At 56.0% G+C, this 20,158-nt stretch overlaps 1 protein-coding gene across 1 annotated transcript; it reads right to left on the reverse strand.

Moving 5' to 3' along the window:
- Positions 1-174: 174 nt before the first annotated feature.
- Positions 175-19,536, reverse strand: RNF19B (ring finger protein 19B). The gene is made up of 10 exons (XM_015883553.2): positions 19,417-19,536; positions 7,625-8,298; positions 4,198-4,403; positions 3,423-3,567; positions 3,140-3,302; positions 2,691-2,805; positions 2,443-2,583; positions 1,883-2,090; positions 1,135-1,266; positions 175-941 (listed from the first exon to the last, which is right to left on the reverse strand). The coding sequence occupies exons 2-10, from the start codon at positions 8,215-8,217 to the stop codon at positions 452-454; spliced, it is 2,193 nt and encodes a 730-aa protein (XP_015739039.1). The 5' UTR covers positions 8,218-8,298; positions 19,417-19,536; the 3' UTR covers positions 175-451.
- Between the last annotated feature and the right edge of the window lie 622 nt (positions 19,537-20,158).

The raw sequence follows: 20,158 nt of genomic DNA on the forward strand, positions 1-20,158 counted from the left end.
TGGACGAGGCAGTGCAGGGGCAGCCTGGTGTGCAAACTGCTGCCCCTCGAGGAGGTGATACAGGCTGAACCTGTATCTCCAGAACCAGGCTTTCTGCCCAACCTGTGGTGGTGCTTACAGGCACCCAAAGGCACCACAGGGTGGACTGCACAAAGGATGGGCTGGATGCGAGGCGAAGGACAACCAGAGTCTTTATTCAAATGGTCCTTCGGACGATGGCAGACGTACAGACACACGTACATATTTACACTCGTACACACCTCACAGAGCCTGAACCAATAAATTAAAACAAAAAGAGGGCGGGGGTTGGGGGGGCATTTTCCGTTTTCTTTTTTTGTTGTGTAAGAAACAGCAGCTCCCCGAGGCGAGGGGGGGGCTGTGAGAAGCCACAGACACAGCCCTGCCCCAGCAGATGCAATGACAGCAGTGTGCTTTAGGGCACGAGGGCACCTCACACCCGGGCTTCGATGCACTCCAGCGTGACCATCTCGTCCAGCCTGCAGCCCTCGGCGTGGGCACAGTGGCTCAGGTGGGCACTTGGGCTCTCAGCACCTCTGGCACTGGGGGTCTGCGGGCAGGGGGCCGCGCTGTGGGAGCGGGGGGAGCCGCACTCGTCCGAGGTGAGGTCGGGCACGTCGTCTGACTGGCTGTCTGAGCTCTCCAGGTCGCTCCGTATGCTCTCAGGCTGTGCCAGGGTGATGTCCCAGGTTTTGCTGGCAACGCAGTCCTTTTGCTCACAGCTTTGGTGTTTGCACGTCTGCTCCTGCTCACCGTCCTCCTCTTCCTCATCCTCCTCCCCGTCCTCCTCCTCCTCCTCTTCCTCATTCTCTGCCATTTGGGTGTGGACGTGCAGTGAGTCCTCTGTGCTGCTGCCGCTGGCCAGCTGGTAGTGGCTCGGTTTGGCCTCGATGTCCACCTGGATCTCCATGTTATTGCACTCCCTGCAGAAACAAGCACCCCTGCATCACTTCTGCTGCAGCCCAGGGCATCCACGGGCACCGCAGCGCAGGAGGTTTGTGCTTCCATTCCAGTGCCGGCACAGCACCAATGCAGCCAGCAGCCACCAGGGAGCAGCCTGCTGCACCCCACCACCCCCTGCAGAGCAGACATTTCCAGGACACCCACAGCACACACCTGTCCTGCGGGTTGTAGGAGCTGATGATGGAACCGGCCATGGCCCGTGTGCTGGCGTTGTCACTGATGGCCCCCAGGCTGACAGAGTCCTTGGGGAAAATCTCCTTCTGGACGTCTGCCTGCACCTCCAGCCTGCGGGAAGGGAGAGGGTTGCTCAGAAATGCCTCAGGTGGTCCCCAGGGGGCACCAAACATTCTCTGTGTGCCATGAGGTGGATGATGTGGGCGCCCCAACCCTGGAGGTGTTCAAGGCCAGGTTGGATGGAGCCCTGCGCAGTCTGAGCTGCTGGGGGGCACCCAGCCCACAGTGGTGGTTGGAGCTGGATGGTCTTTAAGGTCCTCTCCAACCCAAACCATTCTATGTTTCTGTGACAGGTCAGCAAAGGGCTCAGTGCTGGCCCAGGTTGGCATAGCGGTGTTCAACACCGATGGATCCCCCCGTTTAGTTTAATTTTTGGCTCCATTTACTGAAATCCATTTAGTTTCCCATGGCAAAGTTGAAGCAGTGTTTGTATCCATGACTCATGTAATTCCTGAGAAGAACAGCTTTCCACAGAAGCAGCACTGAGCCATGGCTCTATCTTGGCTGCCATATCAACACATCTCCAATTACTCAGCAGTCAAGCTGAGAAGTAAACCATCATGTAAAACCGTGGTGTAACCTCCCAACTTGGAAAGCAGAACCCCACATAAAGCTGCTCAGCCAGCACAGCCCTGGGAACTCCAGCCCCTTCTCCTGCCCCATTCACCTGCTGTATTTCCCTTTGCCTCCTGAGAGCACACCGCCGCTCAACGTGCCGCCCGACAGCGCTGCAAAGCTGGCTGTCTCACTGTAGTTGCTCTGCATCACACTGAGCCCATCCGTGGGGCTCCCACTGGTGCTCAGCACACTGGTCAGCCCCTCGATGCTGCTTTCGCCAATGCTGGGGTTCTTCAGGGCTCGCCAGGCATCAGCCACTGTGGGGAGGAACAGCAGGGAGTCAGGGAAATTCTTCACTCAGAGGACAACAAGGCATTGGTGGAGCCCAGAGCTGTGGGTGCCCCATCCCTGGAGGTGCCCAAGGCCACAGATGGGCCCTGGGCAGCCTGAGCTGGGGGCAGCCAGCCCAGGGCAGGGGTTGGGACTGGATGATCTTTAAGGTCCCTTCCAACCCAAGCCATGCTATGATTCTATAATTCTATCTCCTCCTAGCTAAACCGAAGTAGGCTGATGTTCAGATCTGGGAGTTATCCAGTCCCCCCTCACCTCAATACAAGAGTCAGTGAGAGGGTCCCGCTTTGCCCCTTCCCCTCCCCCTTGTCACACTACCTGTGATTGGTCCATCATCTTCATCAAACTCGATCTTCACGCCCTTCCCATTGGCAGTGCTGACCCCGCAGCCCCCACCACGGCACAGCGAGATGGGCACGACACCGTAGACATAAGCCAGCATGATGGGGACCCCGATACCTGCAGAGTGAAGAGGAGCTGAAGGCTGAGCTCTGCTGGGCAGACTCTCTGGGTTGCGACTTCCAGCCATGCTCATGCAAGAAGGGAACCATGCAGTGCCCACCTACCTACACTGACAGCAGCGATGACTGGAGAGGCAATGACAGACAAGGTGACCCCTCCAGTAATGGCCAAATTCCTCTTGTGCTTGGAGGTTTTCTTCCCTTCATATCTGCTGTGGATCTGAGGGAAGGACAGGCACCAGGTGAGAATGCAGACACCAGGAGACACTATGAGCCCCCGCCATGGGGTGTGCCAAAAGGGTTCCTCCTCCCAGCCTGGGGTGGGGCACAGTGTGACATCTCAGGGGATTCAGCCATCAGCCGCTGCCTCCTCTCCCCACACAAAGCCCAGGAGATAAGACAGGGCTCAGAAAAGATAACTGAATTTGGGTTCTATGAAGAGACCCACCCTCCCCAAGAGCCCTAATTGCTGCTCAGATGCCTTGAGCACAGAACATGGAGAACGCCCCGAGCTCGGATCCCTCTGCTCCCACCGCTTGCTTTGCCATCCTTACCTTTCTCCCAACATAGACAGGGATGCCAATGACCATGGCAGGAATGGCAATGCCAGCAATGAGGGAGATGCCCACAGGAGCGCCGATCAGCGTGCCCAGCTGCCAGAGAATCTTCTTCTTGCGACTCCATGGCTTTTTGCCCCAAAATGTACAGCCAGAGGGGCTTAATGGAAGGAAGAAAACACATTAAAACTTGAGCGATCCCTGAGAAACCCTAAGCCAACTCCCACAGAAACAGACCCAAAGCTCAAGGAGTGAGTGGACAACACTGAAGGCAAAGCACCTGAGGTAATGCAGGTCGGAGATCTCCTTCATGCACAGCCAGCAGAACTCGCAGCCGCACACGGCGCATGTCATGTGGTTGCAGCTCCCATCGTTCATCTTGATGATGTACGCGCTGCAGCGCGGGCACGGCTTGATGTCGTCCGCTGCAGGGGAAGGAGGCCATGGAGCAGTGTGAGCACGGGGGGTTTCCTTGTAACACATGGAGCCTTTGCTTTCAGATCAACTTTGGTAGCACTGAGGGTGGGGATGGTACAACCAGTTGGTTGTGTCCTTGGTTTCTCTTTACACTGAGAAGGTAACAGTGATGAGACAGCGCCCGCCAAAGCGATCTGCCTGGACACAAAGGTCTGAAAGCAACAGCCCCTATAACAGCTCTCTCTGGCCTTGCATGGGATGTGCTTCAGAGCACGCTTCAGTGCTGGGAACAAGTCATACCTGCTCTGTGCTAGCCAGGACAACAGGGTAGGTCAGAGCCATTATTAAATTGCTCCACAAAGGTGATTCATGGGCCAAGAGCAGCAGAGCAACTGGAGCAGCAAGGCATGGAGGCCCCTGCCCTGGCCTTTGGGAGCAGCTGGAGGGGCTGGGGCTGCAGCTTCCTTCCCATATCACTGTGCTCATGGCTGTTGCATTTGAGCAAATCCTCGCTTGCTGCAGCCTAGGATTGTGCTGCTCTGCTCCTGTTGCTGTGCTTTCCATCACATTACAGCCCCACAGGAGCTCCCTACCCCCACCTCACAGCCCAGAGTGACCCCAGATACATGAACCCCTACCTGGCCCAGACTCCTGCCCGTAGCTGAGCCCCGACGTGTGCTTGGTGCGCACCCGGAGCGTCTGCGCTCGCTGCTGCCGGGCCATGTCGCACGTCTGGTTGGGGTGCCATATCTGCTTGCAGTGGTAGCAGAACTCTGTCTGGCAGCCATCCCGCTCACAGGTCAGCTTGGGGCAGCTGGCGCAGCCGTAGGCAATAACCGCATAGCTGGGGAGGAAGGTGTGGACAGTCAGAGAACAGCAGAGCTGCCCAGCACAGCCCTGAGACCATCGGTGCTGCCCGGGTTCTGCAGGGCTCTCACTGCAGGTGCTGCACCACCCTGTGCTCCTGACACGCTCTTGCTCTCCAGTCCTGCGCCTCGCACTGCAGAGCCTGAAATTAAGAGCTGCTAATTGGGTTACTTGAGGCAACTTCCTTCACACAGACAGCTTGCAATATTGAGTCCTCTCCTCAGTGAGCACTGGCAGCTCTCACTGTCGATTCCCCCGATCGATGCTCACCCTGCCTGTCCTCTCTGCTGCTCTGGGCTCTGATGCTCCTCTCTGCAGCTCAGCAGCTGTAGGACAGCAGGGAGTGAGGGTGGGTACGGCCTGGAGGGCTGAAGTTGTGCCAGGAGCAGTTCTAGGACTGCACAGACAATAATGATCCTGCTTCTGGATTAAGCCCAAACTGGTGTAAAACCAACAGAATGGGGGCAGGCAGGGAGATGGAGCATCAGCCCCTTCCAACAGCACCACAACATTCCTCCAACAAGGCTGCACATAGATCACTGCGTGGAGCTGACCTCCACCCTATGGGATGTGGGCTTCCAGCACTGGGTGCCAACCATCCTCAGCATTTTGGTCAGAGGAGAACAGCTCCCGTTTAGGGTTTTATATTTAGAACTCGTACAGCTCAAGTTTTGTTGCTTCTTTTCAGAGGCTGCAGCGTGAGAACCACCGAATGTGTCATACCACAATGATTCACATCCCGTGGGAGTTGGAGCAACTTCTTCATGCTGGGGTACGATAGAATTGCCAGAGCAACAACACTGCTGGGCAGAGCGCGGGGCTGGAGGCTGGTGGGCTTTGCATCAGCCCAGCCTGGGGGAGGTGGGATGGGGGCAGTGTGGGGTGCTGACCCTGAGCCCTCCCGTGTGGCTTTGGGGAGAATCCCACCGAGCATCCTCACTGTGCCACCGCCAACAGACACTGCCCTGTGACACGGAGCAGCCCACAATACATGGAGCAACTTCATGCTCTGGGCTGACTCCTCATAAGAGATTTAGGGTTTTTCTATGTACTCCCACAAGAAATGAAAATCCTCCGTGTTTACATTTCATTCCTGGAACTGAAATAACAAACAGCAAGAACAAGCCCACAAGCCTGAAACCTACATAGCTTTCTCTATGAGAGAAAGGAAGAATGGCTCCAAAGTCAAGGTCAGTGAGAAAGGAGCTCCCACGCAGGATGCGGCGCTGACACATCCATCCCACCTGACCTGCCTTGTTAAATGGACGCTTTCTGGCTCAGGGGAACCTGACACCCAGTGCCCTTCTGAGACCCCAGCAGCCAGGGCTGCCCTGTCGGTCACAGCCACACTCTGCTCCCAGGGAACCCGAGTCCCGCAGCATCCTCAGCCCATTCACATTGCTCAGCCCACGCAGCTCAGTGGGCTTAAAGGTTCTGTTGTTCTCCACTGCCGCCCGATTGTAGCAGGGAGGGGGGAAACGCTGCAAATATAGAAAATTATGTGTATTGTGACTGATGGTGCATCCATTGCCCAGCATTTCCATGGCAACACGCTCGGTGTTGTGTCGGCTCCCCTCCTCCTGCTCAGCACAGCTCTTCCGTTTACGAAAGACTGCAGTAGGTGTGCAGGCACAGGATGCTGCGGGCACAGGGATGGCAGCTCCCACTGCCCACAGCGCAGCTCGGCAGCGGGCAGCAGCGTCCTGCCCAGCAGTGCTGTGTGCCCACGTTGCTGCTGGGGACGGGTGCAGTGCCAGCACTACGGTGGGAAAGCCCACAGTAAATAATTCATAGCCCGGCTCTGACATAAGCACGATGGAAGGCACTGGGTGGGACACACGAATCCAGTGATTAAACCCTCCTGCTGCCGGAGGCTGATTCCAGCAGCCTTTGTCCAAGTGCAGAGGGCACAGCCGGGTGGTTTGCAGGATGCCCAGCACTGCTCCCCTCACTAATGGGCTCCTGGGTTGAGCTGAATGACACCCATCTGCCCCAGCCCACAGCCAGGCTGTTCCTGGGCCCTCTCACAGAGCTGACACCACTCTGGGCTGGATCCTTCCAAGCACAGAGCAGACAAATGTCACACAAAGAGCTGAACTCAGGAGCTGGGTTTGCTCCATCACTGCGAGGTGGGACACTCGTGGTGCTCAGCCTGCACAGCCCACCCTGCCCCGGCACCACCAAACACTCAGCACCTGGGATTCCTGCACATCCCAGCACAGCTGCTCTTTGAAGAAACAAGCTCAGAGCCCTGCAATGGCCTGGGACAGACCAACTGGTTTGCACGGGACTGGACGGCGATGACAGCGCAGTGATTAAATCTTCACAGCCCTCCCACCACTTTCCATCCCCGCTGCCGGGTCAGACTTTCCTTTCATGCAGCACCGCCCGGGGCTGCACCTCTCCCCATTTCGGCTGAACTTTGCAGCTCTGCTCTGAGTTCCCTGAACAAAGGCCTTTCCTGGGCAGCTTTGCCTTAAGCGTAAATAGAAACCCGACAGAGTTTGTTCAAAGGAAAAGAGAAGAGAAAATGAAAGCGGCGCAGCGATAAGTGCAGTCACCCAGTCTGGGCGGGCTGACTTCTGGACAGACAGATATTTCCTCACTTGGGCAACGGATAATGAGTCAACATCACTGCTCTGTGCCATGCAGTCATCCTTGCTGGGAAACAGGGACCGTTCACAGCTTCTTCCTCCCCAGGAAGGCGCACAGTGCCCTGAGCTGCTGCGATACACGCGGCGGGGAAACTCCGTGCTTCCCATTTGTGCAGAAAACGAAAGCTTTCTTTTAAATGAAGGAAACTGCATCTCAGTTAAAGCCCCTCCACGTCCCACGGCGAGGATCCCCACTAGTCTGCATTTCCACAGTCCCCAAGGCCAAATCCTGGTGTTGAGCACGGTGTGATGTCTTGGTACCCCAGGTCTATCGGCTCCTCTGCACAGGCTGCTGCCTGACACGCAAAGAGAGCCCGCAATGAGGGCTTCCCACAGCACAGCACGGGGCAGAGCTGCCCGGGGAGCCGGCACCCAACCAGGGCAGCAGGTCCCATTAGTGCAGGTTGTATTGGGGCCTCAGGATGGGAAGGGACAGGGGACCCTCCCCGAGCCGTGGCGGCGGCAGCCCCTATAGGAACAGGGGCCCCGTTCCGAGCTGTCCCGGCCGCCCCCCCCGGAGGCGGCGCCCCCTCCCCGCACTCACCCGCAGTCGGGCGCCGGGCACCAGCGGCAGTCGGGATCGGCGGCGAGGCAGCGGCGCAGCATGAACTCCTCGTACTTGGCCACGAGGTGCGGGGAGTCGCGGAGCAGCCGGCGGATGTCGGCGGGGTTGAGGCGCTCGCTGCACTCGGGGCAGCAGATGTTGACGCGGGACTCGGTGATCTCGATCCGCAGGTATTGCCGCAGACAGGCCCCGCACGACCGGTGCGGGCACGACAGCAGGCGCGGCGCGTTCTCGGCCGGCTGCCGCACGAGGCACAGCGGACACTCCAGCTCCTCCTCGCCGCTCCCCTCCGCCGACACCGGCACCGGCACCGGAGCTTCTTCGGGGGGCGGCGGCGGAGGAGGGGGCGGCGGAGGGGGCGGAGGGGCCGGAGGAGCGGCGGGGGGCGGCGGCGGGTCGGCGGGCGGCGGGTCGGCTTTAGCGCGGCGGCGGCCGCCAGCGGCGGAGGCGGCGGCGGCGGAGAAGACGCTCTGGAAGGACAGACGGCGGCGGCGACCGGGCTTCGGGCACTTGGCGGCGGCCGAGTGGATGGACGAGGAGCGCGGCGACTCGGAGTCCCGCTCGGAGCCCATGGCGGCGGTTGCCGGGCGACGGTATCAACGAGCGGCCAACGATCCGGGAGCGGCGGGAGCCGGACGGTGCGTCCCGACGGGCTGCAACGACAGCGGCACCGGAACGTGAGCGAGACACGCCCCGCCCGCCCCGCACCGCCCCCCGCCCGCACCGCCCAGCACGGGGCGAAGCCGCCGCCGCCGCCATTTTAGTTGCGGGCAGCGCGGGGCGGGGGGCGGTTGCGGAGCCCCTCGGGGTGCGGGATGGTCCCCGACGTTACCGGCACCGCGGCCCGATGCCCGCCCTGCAGCGCCGGCTGTGCGGTCCGGATGGGGCATCTCGGACCGCGGGGCTGCCCGGGCGGGCGGCGAGGCTGCGCCGTGTGGGTGGGGGTTAGAGTTAGGGTTATGGTTAGGGTTAGGGGTCCGTAGAAGGGGTCGGTGCGCACAGAGACCCCCCCGAGCCCTCCCTCCCGCCGGGGCTGTCCCTGTGCCGCCCTGCGCCGGGGCCGGGGATGCTCCAACCCCCCCAGGGCTCCCTGCACACACAGAGCTGCAGACCCCCCCTCACCTCCACGGGCCGGTAACCCCACGGCAGGAGCTGCCCCTTGTGCCGGGGACGTGAGGCCGGAATCGTTCCCCTCGGCAGAGCCCATCGCTCGCAGTTGTCACCGGGCTCCCTCCCTGCTGCATCGGCCCCTTCCATCGCCTGGCAGCAGAACAAGGCTGAGCGAGCCCAGCTCGCGCTGCTGGAAGCACCTGGGCTTTGGCAGAGCACGAGGCTGCCTGTGCTGCAGAGATAACAACGATGCTTCTCTGCTTGATAGAAGGATGAATGTTGGCACAGAGGGACTAAATCACCTGCGTGAGCTCACGTGTGAAGCTTCCTTCCCTCCTGCTGCCCCTGCAGCTCTCCATCACTTTCTGTGATGTTTCTGTTAGTTCTGTGCCTGCCGTACACCTTCCCTTGTAGTTCTGCCTGCTGCATCCAAGTCATTCCCCATTGCTGTCTGTCAGCCCTCCCTCACCTCATTCCAGCCACAATCCATGTGCCTTTGGCCCAGCTGAAAAGCTTTGGACCACGTTTGGGACTGGCCTCAGAGTGCTAAACTCTGCTAAATGGGGATCAAGAACTCTGTTACTAGCAAGATCATTTAGGAAGAGAGCCGAGCAGTTCTTCTCCAATTGAGGCTGTGATATCGCAGGGGTGTCTGGGAAGCGTTTTGCCCCAGAGCAGTGTGAGTTACTGAGCTTCCCTGCTGTGCTGCCAGCTCCTGTTACCACCCTGTGTGGAGGGGTGGCGATGCTGTGATCTGATGCAGGGCCCTGATGTGTGAAAGGATCCTCTCCCCTTTCACTGGTGGGAAAGGCCAGAGAAGGAGGAGTGTTACAGCGGTGTAAATCCAGATGATGAAATCAGCTCAGTTCCGAGCTAGGGCATGAGATGCTTTCAAATGGCTGTCACCACCCATCTGCGGCTCAGACTGTCTTGGTATGACGATTTCACTTGAAAAAATCACACTCCTGACCAAAATAGAGAACCTGGGCAGGGCCTGTGTGTGGGATGGGGCTCCCAGGCAGCGCTGACAGCTCAGCCCTGCGTCCGCTGCAGCACAAGAGCAGACTGTAACTAATTGTGGGAAGGTTTCATCTCTAAAGCTCATGTGAGGCGGGCCTGAATTACCAGTAATGCAGCCACAGAGAGCAGAACCATCTGGAGTCCCTGGGAAAGGCAGCAGCTCGTGATGTGCTGACAGGGCAGAAATGATTCCTCATTCCCTTATACGAAGTACTGTGGGACTGGGAGGTGGAGGGGGAGATCCGAGGGGCTCACGCTGACTTCGGCATCATCCTCTGCCTCCCCTGCTCCTGTGCTGTGCAGCTCTTTTGCCAGTCCTTGCACGGCTGTGGATGTGGGCTTCTAACTGCCACTGTCTGGGGGCACCATCTGCCTGAAAACAAGTCCTGTGTGTGGCTGAGATGCTTCAGCGTGGAGTTTCCAAAGCCCTGGCCAGGAGCACGTTCCTCGGGAGGGGGCAGTTTGAAGCCGGTAGTTTGTTTTGATTCAAACTGAGATTTAAATCTCAGAGCACATGGAGGAGGGCTGCTGGGAGAGATGGGAACAGCACCGGATTGGGAGGGAGGTGAGATGAGCTGTGAGCTGCGGGGAGGCATCAGCCTGACTGCTTAACTTGGGACATTTTCAAATATAAACAAACAACAACAAAGGGAGAGAATTCAAACGCTTCAGTGAACGAATCCCGGCTCTGATAGGCAAATTTGTTCTTGCTTACGCTGGCAGAAAGCTGGAATGCTGCTGACTTCCAACCCTGCTACTTCAGAGCAGGATTTGTCACGGGCAGCTTTTACAGCTGCCTGAAATGCTGTATCCCCCAGGGAGGCTTCCAGTATCAGCACAGGGAGCGCCGCATCTCAGCACTGGCTGCAGCCAACGAGTGCTGCACTGCCCAGCTGGGGCTATGGGCTGAGCTGCATCCAGCCCATCTCAGGGGCACAGAGCTGCCTTCCAGGGAACTGCATCGGCCGCCCACAGCCTGAAAACCCCTACAGAGAAAAGTGGCTGCTCTGACACAGGCCTCGGGGAGGAAGAACCCCGGTGATGTAATGAAAACTCCCCTCTGTAATTCAGAGAGTGAAAGCAGAGACTGGCTGCCGAGAAGGGCTTGTGAAACTGCTCTCAGACTGGGAGTATTTGCATGGAGGGCACGGGGTGTGCTGTGGCTGGGAATGTTACTGCAGTGGGGCCCTGGCTGACGAGCATCAGCTCGGTTTTGCTGCTGGGGAAACAGAAACTCCTGCTTCTACCACGTCTCCTTCGCCTGCCCCCACCCCCTTTCCTGGTTACTCAGATATCTGGGGAATAACTGCCTGGGGAATAACTGCCTGTGGCTCCTGTCACTGTTCTGCAGGACACACCGAGTTCAATCTGCCTGGAACCTCCAGGTCGTTTTGGCACTGATGTGTGAGTCCCTCCCTGCAGCAGAGTTCTCTGGAAGTACACGAGGCTTCTCAGAGTTTCTCCCCCTTTCCCCAAATGAACACGCAGTTATTTGTGGGTCACCGGCTACATTTCAGAGCAGATGGAGTTCAGAGGAAATCCAGCTCATGTTGCTGCCTTCCAAAATGGCCACGTGTGGGATGAGATGGGAAAGGAGGGGAGTGGCTTTCCACCAGGAGCTTGAACTGGGGAGTTCTTCCTCGTTGCTGAACAGGAAAACTCTGGAATGACTCAGCTCTGGTTTCTGGGCAGGCTGAGACCTTTGGCCCTGCTTCAGTGGCACAGCCAGGGCTCCTAAAGGGTTCTAGGAGCACTGAGGTACATCAATACAAATGAACCTGAGAGGCTGCCATAGGCTCAGCACCAAGTAAAAGCTGTGAGGGAGTTGGACCATGCAGCTCAAAGGGAGTTTAAAGCTCAGTGGTGACCCCGTCCTGGCTCCCTGTGCCATTGCTCCAGCAGCATGTGAGCATCCCATATTCCTCTGCTATGAGTCCCAGCTCTGCATTGTGCAGCGCAGGACTGGCTGCTGTGAGTTGTGGAAGGTTCTCACTCTGAGAGCTTTGAGATCTGCAATGGGGGATGCTTTGTGTACATGAGGTAACAGCTGCGTATCCAAGAGCTGAAGTTCACTGGGGTCACTTTCTGTGCAGCCCTGGGGAGCCACTGGTTTGTAATGGCAGTGCACTCTGATCATTTCTCAGATGGAGATGCCATTAACAGACGTTTATTTCTCTCTGGGGAAAACAACAGTGGCTGGGGAGGGCTCTCCCCAGTGTTGCCACTGCACACACTGTCTGGACTGATCTCGTTAGTTCATGTTCTGTTTGCCTCCTGTGGTCCCATGAGACGTGCTCAGGAAACAAAGAGATGGTTCTGCTTGATTCCCTTGTTCTCTGCAGGACTGACAAGGACTGACATTCTTTTAAATGAAGAGCAAAAGACAGGAGAGGGGAGCCTTGAGCTCAGGAATTCAAGGCTCTTTCAATAGGATTCTGCTTTGCTGTATGGTTACACCCCCTCTCCCCTCCATCTCCTCATCCTACTCCGCTCTCCTGTAACACCCACACATACTGCACGACAATCTTCCACTCCCTGCTGTGACTTTCCATGGAAGATGCTATCATGTGAGATCCCAGGAGGGAGTTGCCACATGGAACACTGTGAAAGCATCGCACAGCTCTGGCAGAACAGGATTGCAGACAGAGGAACGCTGTGCTCCCCCTCCTCGGAGTCCTGAATGCTTATGAGAAGAGGTGGGGGGTGCAGGGAATCATCCTGCCAGCTTGGGAGCCACCTACACACGTGGCAAGTCTTGTCAGCAGCCAATAGAAGAGGTGGAAGGTGGGGGGATCTGAGGGGGAACAACCTGGAGGGTCAGTGCCCGCGTGGCTCAGCATCCTGCCTGCCCAGGTCTCAGCCAAATGGGCCACAGGCCCGACCCTGCTGCAGATACACACACACCAAAAGGAGAACCCGAGCAAGGACGTAGAGATAAATGTCTGCTTCAGTAATGACGTAAAGGTACGGAGCGTTAAGCAACTGCTTATAATAGTAATCTGATATGCTTCTCACCTCTACAAAAGCATTTCCTTTTCTTATAAAAGCACAGGCTGTTCTGATTTGCTTATATATCTGCTGTCCTGCACACCCTCTGTACAGTTTGGTGATAGAAGTGACAATGATCACTGCTCTCAATTCACTCTCCCTGGTGACCTGCTGTCCCTAATGATACGGGATTTATAACTGGGAAGGTTTAGGCAGCAGGGTGCTGCCATCAGTGCTGGTCTGATCCCTTCGATACAAGGAAGCAGCCAGACTCCCTCCTCACCCGAGCTGTTAAACAGACAATTACGTGTTTGGTGTTGGCATAAACACAGGCAAATTAGTCAGTGGAGAAAACCCCAGTGCCTGTGACAGCTGGTTGTGGTTAGGAGACAGTGGGGGTGACAAACACCTCTGGCCGCGGGTGGCAGCCACCTGTCAGTGACACTTGGGGAGAGCAAGAGACACAGCGGGGCTGGAGTCCTCGGGATCCCCTCCTTGTGATGGCAGCGATGTTTTGGGGAGCTCAGCATCTTGCAGGGTTTGAGCAGACCTGGCCACAGCTGACATAGCGAAGTTCAGGGTGAAACCTTCAGTAGAACCATTGTGGGGAAATGGGGACGGGTTTGTTTTGCCCTCAGACAGCAGATGCAGAGAAGTGACGGTGCTGGCACAGAGCTTGTCTTCTGCAATGAGCACAGAGTGAGGCACTGGCCTGATTTCCAGGAAAGGAGAACAGTGTGTCACATAGAAAGCACTGAAAAGACCTGAGGCTTCTGCCTCGGCTTTCTGTCTCACTCCTGCAGACACGGGGTGCTCGGGAGTTCAAAAGGCTGAGCTGGAGACTGTCCCCCAGGTGGCACAGGGCAGGAAGCTGCGGCTCACTCCTGCAGAGTGGCTGTTGGTGCACAGACTGCAGCTGGTGTCCCTGTCTCTGCTGGGGACGCCTGCATGGCTCAGCATCTTTCTCTTTACAGAGCTGACCTTTGCAGTAGTAGTGTGGGACCTGGGGCTGGACAGAAGAGCTTGGTACGAGGCATTAGTGCCCCAGAAGAGATGCTGTGCTGGCAGCGCTTTGGCAGCATCTTAAAACCTCACAGCATCTGACATCCTTTCCAGCTCGTGCACCTTACAAACAGGTAGGGTTGGGCACGCTGTGTTTCCTCCACCCAACCCACCCATTTCCTATCTTCTGCAGGCATGACAGTTAGTGAGTTAATCCTGCAGGCCATAAACTAAGCTGTATTAGCAGACACCATCTGTCCTTTTTCATTTGCTGATGCACGACCTATTTTGCTGTGTAGTGGAGCAGGCGCTGCAGTTTCAGGGCTTGCATGTTACAGTATCCATGCTGCCTGGGTATAATCCAGAGCTTTCAGTGACCTTCTAATGGGAGAAGACCCCAGTGAATTGAGTGCCAGGGACCTGCTGCCATGGCCAGGTGGTGGCTGGGGTTTGTCTTGGAGCTGCTTGGCTTCAAAGGACTTTTAGGCCTGATGCCATGAAGCACCAGTTGACATCTGGGAAGAGAAAAGCCTTAGGGAAACTTCCAACACAACTCCTATCAGCACGACCAGTCCTTATCTGGAGCCCCTTCAGCATTGCCATGTCTCACTGCTCTGTCTGAGGTAACGTTCTCAAACCATTTGCCACCTCCAGAAGTGTCACACTGTAGAGCTTATTTTCAAACTTCATGGGAACAGGCCCTGTGCTCTGCTCCATACTCCAGGCTGTGCTATGCTGGCCTTGGGTAATGCCTTTGCTTTGCAGAAGCTGAGCAATGACAATCACAAGAGGATGGGGAAGGACAGGAAGAAAATTCTTCCCTGGTTTCTCTATGGGGATAATATCACCTAATTTCACATCTCAGAATGATGTGATGACCCTTATCTGGGTACAGAAGTACAGATGTTATTAAAGGTTATAAAACCACCAGGATATTTCCAAGCCAATTCTCGTACTCAGAAATTCTCAGAGCGGTTCCAAAGGTTTTTCTCTTCCTGAATGAAGCAGAATTTCCTTCTGAATTCACCAACTTTTCATTTCAGTCAACACCAGAGGCAGAAATTTTCCCTGAGATGTGAGGAGAGGAGGAAGAAACAGCCCTTGTGGTCAGCCCTGGAAAGGGGCAGTTCCTGCTGAGAACTGGCTGGGGAATGTTCCCATTTTCATAACCAGCAACAGCTGTGAAAAGGGGAAAGGAGTCGATTCTGGTCCCTCTGGCTGCCAGGATGGGGAGAGCAGCGTGGTGCTCCCAGACCGCTGGCCCAGCAGCAAGGAAAATGCGTGTGATTTTCCAGAGGGCTGAGCCAGCACTAACCAGGTGGGAAATGTAGGAGCTCCTCACTGAAAACTGGCTCAGTCAGAATTCTCTTGTCTCAGATATGATCTTTCCTCAGCCTGGTTTGGCTGCTTTATAGCCTGGCTCAGACTGGAACTGCTCTCCCAGCAGTCCTGTGTACCATCATACTATGGCCCTGGAGCATATGGAACAAGATGGACAGGGGAGAGGGAAGCTATAGCAGTGTAGGGGATATGCAAAGTCACAGCCTGAAACAGTAACGGAGCACCAGGTGGGAAAGCAGGGCCAAGGTCCATGACTGTTACATTTGAGCAAGTCCTCCCTTGCTGCAGCCCAGGACTTCACTGCTGTGCTTTCCATTATGTTATGTTGTTACAAGCAGGAACAAGGAATGAGCATCCCCTTTTCCAGGGCTGTCATGGAACAGCGGGTAGGGTTTGTTCTACTGGGGTTTACCACTGAGCCACCTCTTCCTTCTCCTGGTCTGATGCCACAACCACAAGCCCATTCCCTCTAACTTCTCTTCAAGCAGAGCCCACATGTAATGTAGCCATGAAATTCCTCTTTTCCCCCTCTCTGTTCCTGGCCCTATTTCTCTGCTACCATGAGAAGCCCTCTTCCCTCTCCAGGGCTGATCTCATCTGTGGGTTGCTATACCTAGTGTTTAAGCAAACTAGCTTTCTGCCCCACTCCCCCCGGATTCACAGCCCAGCACCCAGGGGTGCTGCCCAGTCCCAACATGTAGGAACAGTGCTCTCAGCACGGGATGAGCACCAAAACTGCAGCTGGAGAACCTGGCAGTGGACAGGGAGCAAAACCCTGTCTCTGGGCTATGGACCAAGAATGCCTCTTTCCCATCTGAGAAGCCAAGGCTTCGAGCCCTGCCAAACCCCAGTGTTTGTTCCTGCATTTGGCATGCGAGAGATGGCAACAAAGGCATACGTGAGGCAGAAAGAAGAGTTCCAGTGAAGAGGGGAAGTGGGATTCTCTTGGGTCTTTGTGACCTCGTTTGGTTTGGAAATAGTGGAGGCATGTGGAGATGCTAACAGTGCACAGTAAGGGTGTTTCTGTTGTCCCAGTGGCAGAACAAACTGTGGTCACCTTCAGTCAGTGGAAACTGCAGCTCAGAACTACTGTCCAGCCATTCAGGGCCTGGGATGGAGCCAGTGGAAATCCAGCTCCAGGGTCTTTGAGTGTTTGCAAGGAAATGTTATTCACAGCCATGTGGCCTTGCTATGGACACCTTGTCTTGCAGCCCTGGTCCTGCCCTGCACTGGGCCTGCTGTATGACACGAAGCTTTTCTTCTCCTGGCAGCAGCGGAGCCAAGTTCTCCTGGAGCCTGTGGGCTGGGATTTGTATCAGCAATGTGCATGGCCACACGAATCCCATTGACTCTGTCCTCATCACCTTTCTTGGAGAAGCAAGCAGAGAAAATGAGCTCTTGGAGCAGAACCAAGAGAGGGGCTGAGACTGACAGGAATCAGACGACCTCGGTGGTTTCTCTGTGTGCTTCCAGCCTCTACCAGGTAGATTGAAAAAACAAGGAAAAAAGCTGCTGGCAGTAACTAAAAAAGGAGCAGAGTCCTGTGTAAGTTCAGGAGGGTACATCTTGGTTCCCCCCCAGAGATGAGAGTTAAGGCCAGGTTTATAAGATGTTAGAAATGCTGCTTTAGCCAAAGGGATAATATTTCCAGTAAGAAACAGGGAACTATTGATTACTCAAGTAACCTCAGCTATTAAACAAACAGCAGCCTCAGCAGAGGGAAATTCCACCCCAGGTTTAGGGAGATGACAGAGGGGACCCCAGGGCAGCACTGGGAACACACCGACCTGCTGTCCTGGGTGCACAACTGCCCTCCTGGTGCTTGCAGGCACTGGGTAAGGGTGAAGGCAAACACAGGGCAGGCGTCTGTGTGTGCTCCTGCCAAAGGAGCAGGAAAACATTCTCTGCAGTGGAGTCATGGCCAAGAGAGACTGGAACAGGAAGGATTAGAACGTCCAACAGGACCTGGCTCAGCTCCTGGGGCCCTCTCTGGACCCTGGCACAAGGGCAGCTTCTCCCAGTGCCCCAGCCCTCTGCAGAGCCTTGCAGGTCCACAGCCCTGTTTTCTCACAGGGACATTTGTTTTGGGCTGGGTGCTCACAGCCAGCAGAGCACAAGCTCCCAGTGCATCCACCTACTGCATTCTAGGGGGGTGGAAAAATCTGCCCTTCTGCCTCCCTTATGAAGGGCACAAGAAATGCCACAAATAGGTCTTGTGCCTATTGCCCTCACAGTAGGGGACAAACCCCCACATAATAGAGAACAGCTGTGGGAGAGACATCGCATGGAGGCTCTCAGAGCACACTGGAGACACTCAGCTGCTTCAGCTGATGTGCAGATGCTGGGCTGTGTAATATTCATATGATCATCCCCTTTGCAGTGTAAGCAAGTTATTGAGTGAGCAGGAGGAACAGTGGGGAAGGTCAAGGACTTGGAGGGTCGACTGGGGTGTTCTGCTTGCAGGTCGTTCTGCTGCCGTTCCCCCACTGTGTTTTGGATATCTATGAAAAAATCAAGATGAAGCACAACCTAGAAGCAGCCCTGGCTGTGTTTGCAGTTCTGCATGGCCAGCAGATACCTCAGGGACTGGAGCTGCAGGAAAGCAGAGTTAACCCTTTGCAAGCTGCAACCAGGACAGGCAGAGTCTCATTTGGGAATGCTTGGGGCCACCCAGAGCCAGCTCCCTCCTACCCCAGCTGCCCTGTGCAGCACTGGAAGCTGGCAGGAGCTGCTGCCAGAGCCTCTCCTCCCCTCCCTGCCCACGACAGACGTATGCAGCACAGCTGACTGTGCAGCCACCTGGGTGACAGCCCTGCCACCTCTCCTCACTCTGCTAAAAGCCTCTGTGTGTGTGGGGCACAGCACAGCACTGCTGCAGAAATCCCACACAGCAGCACAAGCTGTTGCTTTTTGCAGCGTTACCATAAAATAAGCAGCAGTTTGGCCAACTTGGGCCACTCCCAAATGCTCCATACAGACCCAGCATCTGTGTGGGGGAAGGTGGTGCATCTTGCAACAACAGCCTTCCCTAATGAAGGCGTATTTATGCTCCCTTTTACAATTCTGCTTTCTCACGTACACTCAGACATCCCTGACTGCATTTCTCCATGGCCCCACTGCTCTCCCCAGCTCCTTAAATGACGAGTCTTGTTGTGATACCACAAACATAGGAAGCATGGAACTTTTCTCAGTGAAATGGCTGTGATGGGCATTGGCTCCTCCCGGATCTTTGATGTAAAAAAAGCAGACAACAAAATGACAAAAGTTGCCTCAGCTCCACTTGAAGTTCTGCTCTGTGCCTCTCCTCCCCACTGGTCTGCGATACCTGCAGGGGGCTGCCAGCAATGGGCTTTAAGCCTAGAAGTTCTTTGCTTAGTCAGATACACATTGTGGGTCTTGATGGGCAAAGATGTGCCCAGCCCATCCTCTATGTTGGTGTGGAGTCCACACACTCCTCTGCTACAGAATCAGAGCTGTTGCAACATCAGCTTTTCCGGGCATTAACAAACAAGCCAAGCTTTGGGAGTAGGAACAGACGAAATTCCCCTGGGCCAATCGAATGCGTAGGTACCACTAGGATGCTGCAGGGCACAGAGGTGACCGTCACCCCTCGTTCCCTCTGCTAACAGATTGGATCCCCTTATGCAACGGTTACGCTAAAAGACAACATGACATCCAAAGCATTTCAAGGGCTTCGGTTTTTGCCTCCAAGGTCTGTGGATTCCCAGGATCCACATCCAGAGAACTCCCAGCAATAAACGTGTACCAGGCTGCCTTTCCTGGAACAACTGCTTCCTGCATGGGCTGGGTAAGTCCTGAGACTGCTTGAGTCATGTAGCTTAGGATACCCATCCCAAATGCTCACTGCTGGGCTTGGCTCCAACGCACAAGCTCTGCTTACAGCCTCCTATTAGATTGATGCAGGTAGACTGGGTCTCCAAACTTCTCATTCATTTCTTCAAAGGTTTGTACCATAATCCAAAGAGGGAACTCCACTCCCCTCCTCCAAAGGGATTAGGGCTGCTGCACAGTCCTGGAGCTTTAGGTATGCCCGGCCTTTCCCAGCAGGGAGTGACACACTGATATCCTGGGGGAGATGCATTTGCAGCTTTGCACCAGGCAGTCAGGCTCTGACCGGGTCCCTAAAAGCCTAGTCCTGCTGTACCAGATTGTCAGAGCATTGTATAATGCTGCTGCTGCCCAGGAACACCCTCCACATCAGCATGTTAGCCAGAAGGATGCCAAAGCAGGTTCTGAGCCTGCAGCCGCTCGTAGAACCCCCCCTACCCTGCTCCCCTGGGGTCTCTTACCTTGCCCGGAGCCCACTCGGATGCAGCTCTGTTCCCTCTGCAGCCTCCCTTGCTCTCCCTTCCCCACACCGCCTCCCCGCGTGATGTCAGCACGGTCCTGCCTCCGCAGCCGCCCAGCGCTCCCTGCCAGCCTCGGTTTTACAGCTTCCCTCCCAACTGTTTCCACGGCAACATGAAGGGAATCCCATCCTCCGGTCCTCCACCTCTCAGGGCCTCGCCTGGTATCACCCACTGCAGCTCTTGCTTAGGAGCCATAGAGGAGACAGCAGGGAACAGCAGCACGCAGGGGCAAACAGCAGCAGCATGGCCCAGGGGGAAGGCACAGCATTCCCAGGGGAAGGGAAAGCAGAGCAGAGCTGCAGTGAGGGTGGCAGGCTCAGATGAAATACAGTCACCTCCACAGCTGTCACCGTAGGTGCCTCCACATGGCACTGCACCAGCACTGTGCTCTTCCCACCTTCCCCATGCATTGCCAGTTCTTTGTTCCTCAGTCCCACGTGCTCTTCCTGCACTAGGGCTGTACAAACGTGTGCCACGCTCACCCCCCACACAAGCTCTACCCAAGCCAGGGATTTGTGCTCCTTGTCCACAGCACTCGCTCTCTGTGGGGATTCGCCTTTGCTCCCGGGTGAAGGTCGGGGAGCAGATATCGATCAGAAACTTAAGACCGACTGCAGAACAGACCATCAGGAGCCATCGGACTCATTACTGTGAACCACAAATCCACAGCGAAAGGGTTTTC

This window comes from Coturnix japonica, chromosome 23 (assembly GCF_001577835.2).
Source record: "Coturnix japonica isolate 7356 chromosome 23, Coturnix japonica 2.1, whole genome shotgun sequence".
NCBI classification, from domain to species: Eukaryota; Metazoa; Chordata; class Aves; order Galliformes; family Phasianidae; genus Coturnix; species Coturnix japonica.

Coding starts and splice junctions, on each gene's coding strand:
- RNF19B (XM_015883553.2), bottom strand. CDS start 8,217: ATGGGCTCCGAGCGGGACTCCGAGTCGCCGCGCTCCTCGTCCATCCAC. Junction 3,568..4,197: donor CGGGCAGGAGTCTGGGCCAG/GTAGGGGTTCAT, acceptor CTTCCCCTGCAG/CGGACGACATCAAGCCGTGC. Junction 2,091..2,442: donor AGATGATGGACCAATCACAG/GTAGTGTGACAA, acceptor TCCTCCCCACAG/TGGCTGATGCCTGGCGAGCC.